The 14897-nt window shown below is 41.3% G+C and overlaps 1 protein-coding gene across 1 annotated transcript in view; it reads right to left on the reverse strand.

Annotated features, from left to right (window-relative positions):
- Positions 1–239: 239 nt before the first annotated feature.
- The window catches only part of LOC123728772 (whirlin), a 75887-nt gene continuing 61229 nt past the window's right edge, over positions 240–14897 (reverse strand). The window contains exons 2-4 of the mRNA XM_045701671.1: positions 901–1119; positions 337–462; positions 240–248 (exon numbers count right to left, since the gene is read on the reverse strand). Coding sequence (XP_045557627.1) covers positions 240–248; positions 337–462; positions 901–1119 — 354 coding nt within the window. The remainder of the gene's footprint in view (positions 249–336; positions 463–900; positions 1120–14897) is intronic.

Genomic DNA, 14897 nt, shown 5'->3' on the forward strand with positions numbered 1-14897 from the left:
AGTGCCCGCACTCCAACTGTCTTTCCTGTCCCTTAATGACCTAATGTGTGATAAACTGCAGAGGGAGAGAGAGAGAGAGAGAGAGAGAGAGAGAGAGAGAGGAGGAGAACTGCCCCAGATGATATTCAGCATTATGGACAGTTCTGGTGACTTCCTTAACATGCCTGTCTTATCAGACCTATTGTGAATGTTTGTATGTGTGTGTGAGTGCTAGCTGGGTTGGTGGTATTCTCAGAAGCTCACGCTAGCTATGGAAATATGTCACAAGAGGTTCAAAGGAAGTGCACTATGTAGGGAAAAGGTGCCATTTGGGACGCAGGCCATGTCGGTGGTTACCTTAAGTCCACCACACTCTGCGGCAGAACCCCGGTCCACTCCGGTGATGTAGATCCCCAAGGCATACTCTGCCCCACCCCGGATCATCAGACCTAGTGAACGGCCATCGTCCAATACCAGGTTCACCTGACAGAGAAGTGGGGGGGGAGAAAAAAATCCAGCATTGTCTAAGATTCTGAATGCCGTGTCTTTTTGACAACAAATTGAGCAGCTATTTGTAAGTGAGTTATTGTTGGCTAAGAAGAGTGAAGTGGACTAATTTGTCGAGACAATAAAACATTATGATTCATGTGAAATCCCTGAACAGCTAACATCTGGAAACGCCCAACACTAAATTACACTCTTAAATGCTAAACTAAGCCATGTCAGAGGCCAGTGGTAATGTGAATGCTCAGTCTGAGTGGGCACCTGTGTGTGTGTTCAGTGACCTGTCACCCTAACAACCAACCAACTGTAGGATCAAACCATGCACGTCACAGCAGACCCTACAGATCTAGAGAGCTGGTATATGTGTATTTGTGTGTGTGCGCGTGTGTGTCTACATATGTTTGTAAACAGGCTCACCTTCTTCTCATCTCCCTCCTGCAGTATCTGCATGGTGCTGCGTCGTTGGCTGTCGGTGCGTCTCAGGGTGGCACTGCGGTGCTCTGGGAGGTCAGGGGGAGGGGGGACACTGTGACCCTGAGGGTCCACCCAGGTGTACACATGGTTAGTGACATAACCCCCCGGGATACGCCCCACCGACTGCACCGACAGGGACATCTTCTTACTGCCCTTCAACACCTAGAGAGAGGAGAGGAGGGTTGGAGGGGAGAGGAGATGAGAGGGTAGATGAGGGGGAGTAGGGGAGGAGAAGAGAGCAGGGGAAAGAGATGAGTCAATATTTCACAAATCATCCAAATCATCTATTCATACATGAGCAAGCACTTCAAAGCACGGAGTACATACAGATCATTCTGGCAATCAATCATACATTCACACATGCAAGCATGCACCTGTACACACACACACACACACACACACACACACACACACACACACACACACACACACACACACACACACACACACACACACACACACACACACACACACACACTTGATATGCTGAGACAAAACACTCTGGGTTGTGCCTCATTGATTTCTGATAGTCTGCTGTACCTGCAATCATGTTTGTGCAATGTGTTGCGTTGAATGCATCAGTGTGTGAAAAAATCATACTATTCCTTTGTTGTACTGTCAAACAGTCAGATTCTAAAAAAGCCTGTCTTCCAGACTGTTCTCCTAGGGCTGTATGTATCAAGCATCTCAGAGTAGGAGTGCTGATCTAGGATCAGGTCCCCACTGTCCATGTAATCTTATTCATTGTGATCTAAAAGGCATTCCTACTCTGAGACGCTTTATGAATACAGCCCCTACTTTACAGAGAATCAATTGGGAGTTGGAGTACAAGTAGTGCTGGAGTACATAGCTCCTAATGCACTGAGTTATGCAGATTGGCTTCTGTTCTCTGAAAAATACTTTGACAAAAACAACATCTACAGAGTCCACTTAGTTGATCCTGTGCTTCCCCCTGAGCACCTGGTAAAGAAACAGTCGCTGGCTCACTCTTCAACTAAGGAACATGAATTCAGACGCAAACTGAAGTATTGAGGAAATTCAGAAACTCTTGTAGGATAGTGGGGGTTGATAAAAATGCTTCTCTATACCCTTTAACTGGAACAGAATATGGAAAAATATGACCTTGGCATCCTGTAATCTGAACCTTCAACTTAGACATTTTAAATTTGTTCACAGACTGTATTTAACACTAAGGAAATGTTTTACGATGAAATTAGCCCCAACTCCCAACTGTTCACTGTGTACCATAAATCAGGTATGCACATTTCTTCATATGATGTTGTATTGCCCTGCAGTTAAATGCTTCTGGGACAAAATTACAAAATGAATTTAGTGCATGCATGTAAATATTCAATGCTTTGCATCTACTATGTTACTTAACGATGATGGCTCCTTGAATCGCTCAATCAGTCAGTCACTAATAGAAGCTCTAACATCAGAATTAATGGTGAGAATGAATGGTGCTAGTCCAGAAACAACTGAGGCCTGGACAAATATACTTGACTGTGTAAAGAATAATCTCAGCTAAAGCCCAACACATACAAATAATATAAACAACTTATAAAGCGCAACACATACTGTACAAATAATATAAACTACTTATAAAGCGCAACACAGTACAAATAATATAAACTACTTATAAAGCCCAACACATACAGTACAAATAATATAAACTACTTATAAAGCCCAACACATACAAATAATATAAACTACTTATAAAGCCCAACACATACTGTACAAATAATATAAACAACTTATAAAGCGCAACACATACTGTACAAATAATATAAACTACTTATAAAGCCCAACACATACTGTACAAATAATATAAACTACTTATAAAGCCCAACACATACTGTACAAATAATATAAACTACTTATAAAGCCCAACACATAGTGTACAAATAATATAAACTACTTATAAAGCCCAACACATACTGTACAAATAATATAAACTACTTATAAAGCCCAACACATACTGTACAAATAATATAAACTACTTATAAAGCCCAACACATACTGTACAAATAATATAAACTACTTATAAAGCCCAACACATACTGTACAATTAATATAAACTACTTATAAAGCCCAACACATACTGTACAATTAATATAAACTACTTATAAAGCCCAACACGTACAAATAATATAAACTACTTATAAAGCCCAACACATACTGTACAATTAATATAAACTACTTATAAAGCCCAACACATACTGTACAAATAATATAAACTACTTATAAAGCCCAACACATACTGTACAAATAATATAAACTACTTATAAAGCCCAACACGTACAAATAATATAAACTACTTATAAAGCCCAACACGTACAAATTATATAAACTACTTATAAAGCCCAACACATACTGTACAAATAATATAAACTACTTATAAAGCCCAACACATACTGTACAAATAATATAAACAACTTATAAAGCTTAACACATACAAATAATATAAACAACTTATAAAGCTTAACACATACAATTAATATAAACAACTTATAAAGCCTAACACATACTGTACAAATCATCTAAGCCTATGGGGAAAGCGTGGTGTGGGGAGGTTTTTCTCTGGTTGCCGAGAGGCAGGGAAGGAGGGTGCATGTAAAAGCATCTCACTTGTTTGGGGGGGGGCTAAGGGGATAAGTGGTGGGGGTGGGCAGATAGAGATATGGGGGGACTAACAACGACCTGTGTTGATAGGTGGGGTGGGAAGGGGTGGAAAACATTTGTTTATTTTTCTTTAAATAACAATTTTATTATTGCAAAATCCTGTGTGATCAATATGATCATTTCTTTGTATGTATTTCTTTTGTTTTTCTTTTGAGTGTCAGCCCACGGGTACATGTCATGTAAACTGAATATATGAATTTAAATGAATACTGGGTTACCCACCCCAACAAAAAAAATGCCATAACAAATAAAAGCTTCTTTATTGTTAAAACCAACACATTTCAGACACAGCCTTTATCAGGGTTTGGCATCTGGCTCAGAGCACTAGTTACACTAGTTACACTAGTTATAGTTACAGTTCACATTACAATCACAGATGCATTATGAAAGTGCCATTACAAACACTTCTAAACTGATCAATCTCACCTAATAATCTTGGGACCCAAATATTGTGTCAGCTAGCTGGCTACCTCAATTCTGTCACTGGAGATTACACCTGAAAAGCCTATTGTGGCACTAACATCATCAGTATTCTAGAGGAAGAGATGCAGATAAAGGAACAGACTTCATATTCTAGTGAGTCTGACAGTAAGGGAGTAGATGTGCGTCTTTGCCAAGCAGCCTCTGAGTCTGTACTGCTGTGATTTATGTGATCCAACAGGCTCTCTCTCTCTCTGGTACGTGCCGCCTTGCTGGGCCCAGAAATGTTCCTTTCCATTTAGGGGAAAGAGAATAGGAAGTGGGAAAATTAACTGTTTAGATTAAATGGAAACTGAAAGGGCAGATACAGTTTGGTAGAGTAGCAATTAGGAAGGGGGGATGTGAGGGGAGGCAGAAGGGGGGAAGGTCCAAGAAGGGAAGGGAGAGAGAGGAAAGAGGGAAAAGGAGAAGATGGGGGTAAAAACAGTAATTTAGAGCAGGGCTTCTCTACAGTGGCAGCAGCAGCGGTCCTAATGTGGTGTGTCCCAGCAGGAAAGTACGGACTGGGACGGTGCCTGATGGAGTGCATCGGTAAGGCCCACACCAACAACACATAATGGGTGGTAATGGGAAATAAAGGGAAATAAGAAGAAATGGTAAAGCCAAGTTATATACAGTGGCAATCAGGCAAGACCGTAAAAAACAAGTTCCCTAATGAAAATCCAGACACAACCATATATGCTACAGGACCAGTACTATGCGTGTGTGTGTGTGCGTTCGTGTGCATATCATAGCTACTGTACACCTATTCTTTTAAAATAATGTAATCAGGGGAAGTAACAGTGTGCATGCCCGTGTGTGTGTGTGTGTGTGTGTGTGTGTGTGTGTGTGTGTGTGTGTGTGTGTGTGTGTGTGTGTGTGTGTGTGTGTGTGTGTGTGTGTGTGTGTGTGTGTGTGTGTGTGTGTCTCAGATAAAAGGGTTGTGGTAGTGACAGTTGAAGACCCACATTGAGCCTCTAGAAGGTCCAATGGATTTATGCCACCCAGAGAAAAGGCTCTTCCCTTGTATCCTGGTAAAACTGCTTTTTAGGGGGCTACGGGTACGTCTTGGCTCCTATTGTGGAAACACTCAAGGCTAATTATTCCCGGTACTTGGCGGCGCTTGGCAGGTTCGTTTAACCGGCATGCACACATGAATGCACACACATTGACACACGTGCACACACACACATGCACACACACGCACACACTGTCACTCCCTGTGTATTTACCACTGTGTCCGAAGGGACTTATAAACCATCTGAGAGATGAACAGGAATGGGGGAAACAGCTCAGTGCTCCGTGAGAAAGAGGAATGTGTGTGTGGTGTGTGTGTGTGGTGTGTGTGTGTGGTAACGTTAGCATCGACAGGGGAACAGAAACACAGACGTACTAAACAGAGCATGTGTAAACATTAGCTTAACAATTAGAGGATCATAAGAAGTAATTGTGTCTTTGCTGGCAGCGGTGTGTGTTTAGAATGTTCAGAATGTGATTATATGATTACAAAGTCAACACATGAGGGGGGGAATACAGTTGGGGCAGAAAGGACATCTGCATTGGTTTGATATGTTGTATTTATTTAAAAGCAGCAGCTACTCTTCCTGGGGTCCACATGAAACATGACATAACGCATAGTACAGAACATTATTAGTCAAGGACTGAACTACATACATTTAAAATGTCCCACATAGCCTACATATCAGTACATACACATTATATTTAGGTCTAATACATAGCACAGTGCAAATTACAATACAAGATGTATAAAATGGCAGTAAGGTGTTCTTTTATATGTTTTTTTTAATCTGGTTTTATTGCTAACTTGAGTTACCTGGGGTGGCAGAGAGTTCCATGTAGTCATGGCTCTATTTAATACTGTGCATTTTTCAGCCTCTGTTCTGGACCTGGGGAGTGAAGACAACTCTGGTTGCATGTCTTTGCATACCGATGAGTGTCCGAACTGTGCCAGCTGCTTGATCAGACAGTTCGGTACCTACAACACATCAATACCTCACACAAAGACCAACAGTGATGCAATCAATCCTCCTCAACTCTGAGCCAGGAGAGATTGACATGGTATTGACACTTTCCTTCCGTGTACATCTAAGTGCGATACGTGCTGCTTTGTTCTAGGCCAACTGTCCTTCTTTGCCGCACATGACCACACAGCTGGGCAGTAGTCCAGGTGTGACAAAACTAGGGCCTGTAGGACCTGTCTGGTAGACTGAGATGTCAAGAAGGCAGAGCAACGCCCTATCATGGACAGACCTCTTCCCATTTCATTAACCATTGAGCCTATATATGTTTTGACCATGAAAGCTTGCTATCTAGGGTTACACCGAGCAGTTTAGTCTCCTCAACTTGCTCAATAGCCACATAATTCAATAATAGATCTAAATGAGGTTTAGCATTGAGAGGGATTTGCCAGAAAAATTATGCTTTTAAGTTGAGATATTTAGCACCAGCCTATTGATAGTTACTATTGATTGTTTCTTGATGGGCGCATGCCTATCAGTAACCGGAAGAAGCAGTTTCATAAATGCTTCAAGTGCAGTGTCCGGATGTTCCTCATTACACACATCAGACCAACAAATATATTTCACATCTTCAACATAGGAATCATTACAAAACCTCTTGTATGAGCATTTATACACAATTTTAGGTGCAATTTTGGGAACTATTAAATTATGATCACTACATCCGATGGGTGTGGATACTGCTTTAGAGCAGATTTTTCCAACATTAGCAAAGTTTTGATCAATAAACGTGGATGATTTATTTCCAGTTCTGTTTGTAAATACCCTGGTAGGTTAACTAATGACTTGAACCAGATCGAAGTCACTGGTTACAGCTTGGAGCTTCTTTTTCAGTGGGCAGTTTGATGACAACCAGTCAATATTTGGGTCACCCAGAAAATATACCTCTCTATTGATATCGCATACATTTTCCAACATTTCACACATATAGTCCAAATACTGACTTTTAGCACTTGGTGGTCTATAGCAACTTCCTACGAGAATAGGCAACAGGTGAGGCATATGAACCTGTAGCCATATTAGTTCCACATCATCTGACATGAGATCCTCTCTCAGCTTAACAGGAATATGACTCTGGAGATGCATGGCAACACCTCCTCCATTTGCATTTCTATATTTCCTATATATTCTATAACCTTGTATAGTTACTATTGCATCAAATTATCTACAACGCCTTCGGAAAGTATTCAGACCCCTAGACTTTTTCCACATTTTGTTAAGTTAAAGCCTTACAATCTACACACAATACCCCATAATGACAAAGCGAAAACAGTATCCGCTCCGAGACAGGATTGTGTCGAGGCACAGATCTGGCGAAGGGTACCAAAGAATTTCTGCAGCATTGAAGGTCCCTAAGAACACACATCATTCTTAAATGGAATAAGTTTGGAACCACCAAGACTCTTCCGAGAGCCAGCCGCCTGGCCAAACTGAGCAATCGAGTGAGAAGGGCCTTGGTCAGGAAGTTGACCAAGAACCCGATGGTCACTCTGACAGAGCTCCAGAGTTCCTCTGTGGAGATGGGAGAACCTTCCAGAAGGACAACCATCTCTGCAGCACTCCACCAATGAGGCCTTTCTGGTAGAGTTTCCAGACGGAAGCTACTCCTCAGTAAAAGGCACATGAAAGCCCGCTTGGAGTTTGACAAAAGGAACCTAAATACTCTCAGACCATGAGAAACAAGATTCGCTGGTCTGATGAAACCAAGATTTAACTCTTTGGCCTGAATGCCAGAGTGACACGTATGGAGGAAACCTGGCACCATCCTTAAGGTGAAGCATGGTGGTGGCAGCATCATGCTGTGGGGATGTTTTTCAGCAGCAGGGACAGGGAAACTAGTCGGGATCGAGGCAAAGATGAATGGATCAACATGAACCCGACCAAACATCTCTGGAGAGACCTAAAAATAGCTGTGCAGCAATGCACCCCATCCAACCTGAGAGAACTTGAGACGATCTGCAGAGAAGAATGGGAGAAACTCCCAAAATAGAGGTGTGCCAAGCTTGTAGCGTCATACCCAAGAAGACTAAAGGCTGTAATAGTTGCCAAAGGTGCTGAGTAGAGGGTCTGAATACATACAGTTGAAGTCAGGAGTTTACATACACTTAGGTTGGAGTCATTAAAACTCGGTTTTTCAACCACTCCACAAATTTCTTGTTAATTAAGAAACTATAATTTTGGCATGTTGGTTAGGACATCTACTTTGTGCATGACACAAGTCATTTTTCCAACAATTGTTTACAGACAGATTATTTGACTGTGCCTTTAAACAGCTTAGAAAATTCCAGAAAATGATGTCATGACTTTAGAAGCTTCTGATAGGCTAATTGACATCATTTGAGTCAAATGGAGGTGTACCTGTGGATGTATTTCAAGGCCTACCTTCAAACTCAGTGCCTCTTTGCTTGACATCATGGGAAAATCAAAAGAAACCAGCCAAGACCTCAGAAAAAAATGTGTAGACCTCCACAAGTCTGGTTCATCCTTGGAAGAAATTTCCAAACCCCTGAAGGTACCATGTTCATCTTTACATTCAATAGTACGCAAGTATAAACACCATGGGACCAGGCAGCCATCATACCGCTCAGGAAGGAGACGCATTCTGCCTCCTAGAGATGAACGTACTTTGGTGCGAAAAGTGCAAATCAATCCCAGTACAACGGCAAAGGACTTGAAGATTTTGGTGGAAACAGTTACAAAAGTATCTATATCCACAGTAAAACGAGTCCTATATCGACATCACCTGAAAGGCCACTCAGCAAGGAAGAAGCCACTGTTCCAAAACCGCCATAAAAAAAAGCCAGACTGCGGTTTGCAACTGCACATGGGGACAAAGATTGTACTTTTTGGAGAAATGTCCTCTGGTCTGATGAAACAAAAATATAACTATTTGGCCATAATTACTATTGTTATGTTTGGAGGAAAAAGGGGGAGGCTTGCAAACCTAAGAACACCATCCCAACTGTGAAGCATGGGGGTGGCAGCATCATGTTGTGGGGGTGCTTTGCTTCAGGAGGGACTGGTGCACTTCACAAAATAGATGGCATCAAGCTTGTTCACAAATGGGTCTTCACAATGGACAATGACCCCAAGCATACTTCCAAATTTGTGGCAAAATGGCTTAAGGACAACAAAGTCAAGGTATTGGAGTGGCCCTGACCTCAATCCCATAGACATTTTGTGGGCAGAACTGAAAAAGCGTGTGCGAGCAAGGAGGCCTACAAACCTGATTCAGTTACACCAGCTCTGTCAGGACGAATGGGCCAAAATTCCCCCAACTGTCACGTCCTGACCATTGTAAGATGTTATTTTCTAAGGTAGAGTAGGTCAGGGCGTGTTTTGTGTTTTGTTCTATGTTTTCTATATCTATGTATAATTCTAGTTTTCTATTTCTATGTTTTTTTGGGTGGGGGGTTGATCTCCAATTGGAGGCAGCTGGTCCTCGTTGTCTCTAATTGGAGATCATATTTAAGTAGGGGTTTTTCTTCCTGGGTTTTGTGGGTTATTATATTTTGAGTAGTGTTTGTTTCTCTCTGCGTCACGGTTTGTTGTTTTGACAAGTCAGTTATTTATGTATTGCAAAGTTTCATGGAATAAATCAAATGTGGAACTACATCCACGCTACACTTTGGTCTGCTCCTTTCTACAGCCGTGAAACCAATTTATTGTGGGAAGCTTGTGGAAGGCTACCTGAAACGTTTGACCCAAGTTAAACAATGTATAGGCAATGCTACCAAATACTAATTGAGAGTATGTAAACTTCTGAGCCACTGGGAATGTGAATTAAGAAATAAAAGCTGAAGTAAATCATTCTCTCTACTATTATTCTGACATTTCACATTCTTAAAATAAAGTGGTGATCTTAACTGACCAAAGACAGGGAATTTTTATTAGGATTAAATGTCAGGAATTGTGAAAAACTGTATTCGGCTAAGGTGTATGTAAACTTCCGACTTCAACTGTATGTAAATGTGATATCATTTTTTTTTTTTTTTATTAGCAAAAAATTCTGAAAACTGTTTTTTGCTTTGTCCTTGGGGTGTTGTGTGTAGATTGATGACGGAAAAAACTATGTCATCTATTTTAGAATAAGGTTGTAACCTAACAAAATGTGGAACGACTCAAGGGGTTTGAATTCTTTCCGAATGCACTGTAAGTGTGTTTCAGAGATGGCCGGAATATGAATGGCTTCTGATGTTAAGTTGTTTTCCTGGGTTGCTTGTTTGTTTTTAGTGCTATTCTGAGAGGCTGATCCGAGGTAGACATGTCAGAGACCTTTACATTTGAGTCAATGGTACTAAGTGGGCTGCCCATAGTGGGATTCTTCCTAAGGCAGACAGTGCAGTGCAAACAGTGGAATGAAATTCTATGTGCATATGATTTATTGCAGACAATACTTCCGGAGCTGACAGTTAAAGGAACATAGATGAGGTTACTTACATTCACTACACTTCTATTTCTCTGGGATATAATCTGATTTCCATGTCCTCTGTTGCTTAATATGACCGGGAGGACTGGAGCCCTACCAAACCCAGACCGTCAGTCTCTTAAACAGTTTACTATATTGATGGAGATAATCCTGGAACCCCTGGGTTAGGGTGAATCCAATCTCTTTTAAAGAGTGTTGGTTGGAGACGTTCCTGTCTTTCTTCAGGAACTAATTTAGGACAGTGTGGCTTCTGTAACGTTCCGAACCCCTTCTATAGCATGGCAGGGGCAGAGATAACTGTCCTCTTCCCTTTGAATTAGTTCAAGTGCAGGTTGGTAGGCAGTTGATCTGCCATCTACATGGATCAATCAAGCGCTGGCATGATGACCAAAGCTACAGTATGTGTACCCATGTTAGCAAATTTGGCAAAGAAAAATAAAAGTCACATACAACATATAAACATATTACAACTGGAGTAGGCCAACCCTGCTGGGTGTGCAGGCTTCTGTTCCAGCCTAGCACTAACACACCTGATTCAACTTATAAAACCTAATTAGTTGATAATCAAGTGTGCTATCGCTGGGCTGGAACAGAAGTCTGCTCCCCCAGTAGATCAGAGATCAGTGGAGAGGTTAGACACCTCTGGTATTGACTTTGTTTTGTTCACCTGAAATTATGCTTTATTATTAATAGCCTACGTGTTACTAATATGTCTAACCTTCACATATGAGTTAGCTTATTGTACACTTATATGAAATTGTTTTGATTCTTTCAAGTGAAGTGTTTAAACTTGTTTTCATTGTTAACTTAGAACTTTTATTCAAGATGAACTAGGGTCAATGTTGATTAATCACAGATCACAATCCTGCAATAAAGAGGGGAAAATAATCTGTCTCTAATTTGTCTGTGTTTCTGTGTTCTATTCTCAAATGAACATTACCTTTTTGTTCAGATTTAAACTCAAATTAGTTTTATTTGATTGTTACTCTTCTTTCAGCATATCAGCCACGTGAAACCATTTTGCAGCTGAAATTGACCGTGGTGATGAATCAACTACAGTAGTTGTAGGCACTGTTATCATGCAGCTTGTGGTAGCCACTAAGCTATTGTCGAAAGAATGGATGCTGTGATCTTCCAACATGGCCGCCAGAAGGTGACATATGTCAACTGGCAGCCCTCTATAGTAGAGGTGCATCTGAGTGAGTCAATCAAGCACGTTCTTTTTTGCATGTGGCTATGAGCACACATGAATAAAATGTTTTTGACAGTATACAACGCCAGCTTTTCCCCACGAGTCTGTGCACATTCTAGTACAATGTGTAGATGTATTTGATGTGTGTGTGTGTGCCTGTGTGTGCTTGCTTGTGCCTGTGTGTGCTTGCACATGTGTGTGCACATATTTAGTGTATACAGGAGCTGTTTGTTTCATGCTAATGCTAGATGGACTGATGTAAACACTTAGATGGATGAATGATTAATTGACAAGGCCATTCACAGACTTAATAGACTGGAGGCATCAATCACAAGGAGATATCTACAATGCAAGTAGCTTCCAGCCTCCCCTGCTCCCATCACCCTCTCAGCCAATCCATCCATCCCCCAATCAATCTCTCTCTCTCTCTGCCACTCCCTCTTATCTCTTAACTTCCCATTCCAGTGATTCTCTTATTCTACAATTGATGTAGGCCTACAACGCATTTGGCACACATCGGTTGTGATACAACGTAGAGTTTTTCTCCAGAAACATTATTACACACAAGCGTTGTGGAGACAGAACACAATGGTTGTGTCAACATCTTTGCAAAGACAAACTCTTTGTTGTAACAAAAAACTATTAGTTGTATCACAATCGTTGTGTCAAATGCACTGTACATCAGTTGTACAACCTGAGTGTGTACTGGGCCTCCTTCAGACTCACAATAGCGACATTTCCATTTGATTAACTGTTTGATATTTGGGGAATGAGTCTGAGTCACATGGACCCATATGTGAGAGATTTAAGGGGCCTGGGATAGATTGATCTGGCCCCTGAGTGGCAGGACAGAGGGGCCCCGTTAGCCCCTTCCACGAATCCTTCCCTCATTAATCAACCTCTCCTCCAATACCTCTACTCCTCCTTCGCTCCATCTCTCCTCTATCGAGAGTCGCATCTCTCAGCTGCGGTTATTTACAATGCATACTAGAAGTCACATATATTTACTCGAGAGAGAGAGAGAGAGAGAGAGAGAGAGAGAGAGAGAGAAATGTCTCTGTCTGGATCTACAGATTCCTTCACTATTGGCCCTTTTGTACTCTTATCTTAACATGAACACAACAGCTGATAGCAAGATCCCACCTCTGAAGCTACATTTATTGATAAACCCCTTTAACCTCTTATGGCTAGGGGCAGTATTTTCACGGACGGATAAAAAACGTACCCGATTTAATCTGATTATTACTCCTGCCCAGAAACTAGAATATGCATATAATTATTAGCTTTGGATAGAAAACACTCCAATGTTTCTAAAACTGTTTGAATGGTGTCTGTGAGTATAACAGAACTCATTTGGCAGGCCAAAACCTGAGAAGATTCTGTACAGGAAGTACCCTGTCTGACCATTTCTTGGCCTTCTTGATGATCTCTATCCAAAACAGGGGATCTCTGCTGTTACGTGACACTTCCTACGGCTCCCATGGGCTCTCAGAAGGCGGCAAAAAGCTGAATCGTGGCTTTGCAGGCCCTGGTTGAAAAACAGTAGCGCGTTTGGATAGTGGCCGGTCACAGTACTATGAGACTCAGGCTCGTGCACGAGGGGATCCCATGCTTTTATTTTCTCTCTCTTTGTATGTAAACACGTTTTCCCGGTCGGAATATTATCACTTTTTTACGAGAAAAATGGCATAAAAATTGATTTTAAACAGCGGTTGACATGCTTCGAAGTACGTTAATGGAATATTTAGAAATATTTTGTCACGAAATGCGTCGTGCTCGTGACCCTTATTTACACTTCGGATAGTGTCTTGAACGCACGAACAAAACGCCGCTATTTGGATATAACTATGGATTATTTTGAACCAAACCAACATTTGTTATTGAAGTAGCAGTCCTGGGAGTGCATTCTGACGAAGAACACCAAAGGTAATCAAACTTTTCTAATAGTAAATCGGAGTTTGGTCAGGGCTAAACTTGGTGGGTGTCAAAATAGCTAGCCGTGATGGCTGGGCTATCTACTCAGAATATTGCAAAATGTGCTTTCACCGAAAAGCTATTTTAAAATCGGACATATCGAGTGCATAGAGGAGTTCTGTATCTATAATTCTTAAAATAATTGTTATGTTTTTTGTGAACGTTTATCGTGAGTAATTTAGTAAATTCACCGGCAGTGTTCGGTGGGAATGCTAGTCACATGCTAGTCACATGCTAATGTAAAAAGCTGGTTTTTGATATAAATATGAACTTGATTGAACAAAACATGCATGTATTGTATAACATAATGTCCTAGGGTTGTCATCTGATGAAGATCATCAAAGGTTAGTGCTGCATTTAGCTGTGGTTTGGGTTTATTTGACATTATATGCTAGCTTGAAAAACGGGTGTCTGATTATTTCTGGCTGGGTACTCTGCTGACATAATCTAATGTTTTGCTTTCATTGTAAAGCCTTTTTGAAATCGGACAGTGTGGTTAGATTAACGAGAGTCTTGTCTTTAAAATGGTGTAAAATAGTCATATGTTTGAAAAATTGAAGTTTTTGCATTTTTGAGGTATTTGAATAACGCGCCACGGGATTACACTGGCTGTTGACTAGCCCATAGAGGTTAAGTAGCACTTTAAAGGCCAATGAGACAGAATGTAGTGAACTAAAGGAGAACTGCTGGGCTGCGTCCCACATAGTATATAGTGCACTACTTTTGGCCAGGGCCCGATAGTGAATAGGCTGCCATTTGGGAGGCACCCCTGAAGTGATATGAATCCCCTTCACTGCTGCATCAAATCTACCACAGCAATCTGTTTTTCCATGGATCCCAAAAACTATTAACTAAACACTAGCCAAATGGATGAGCTCCTTTTCTTAGAAATGTGAGTGCAGATTTGGGGCCTCAAGTGGCCCCGGTGCCTGGCGGTTTCTCCTATCATCAGCAACAGCGGATCAATTACAGTCCATATGCTCACAGACACATTCATGTACTGCCACACTTTAACACTGCGCTCTCCACCTCCCCCCGCCGGCATTGGAAAGGCGTCTGAAATATAAAATGCAATGCTTTCTGAGTAATTAGCAGCTTTGCTCCAAACGCAGGAAAGTAACAACAATTTGATTCATACTGCCATTGGTTCCACCCTATAACTGTC

The sequence above is a fragment of the Salmo salar genome, chromosome ssa01 (genome assembly GCF_905237065.1).
Source record: "Salmo salar chromosome ssa01, Ssal_v3.1, whole genome shotgun sequence".
In the NCBI taxonomy this organism is placed as follows: domain Eukaryota; kingdom Metazoa; phylum Chordata; class Actinopteri; order Salmoniformes; family Salmonidae; genus Salmo; species Salmo salar.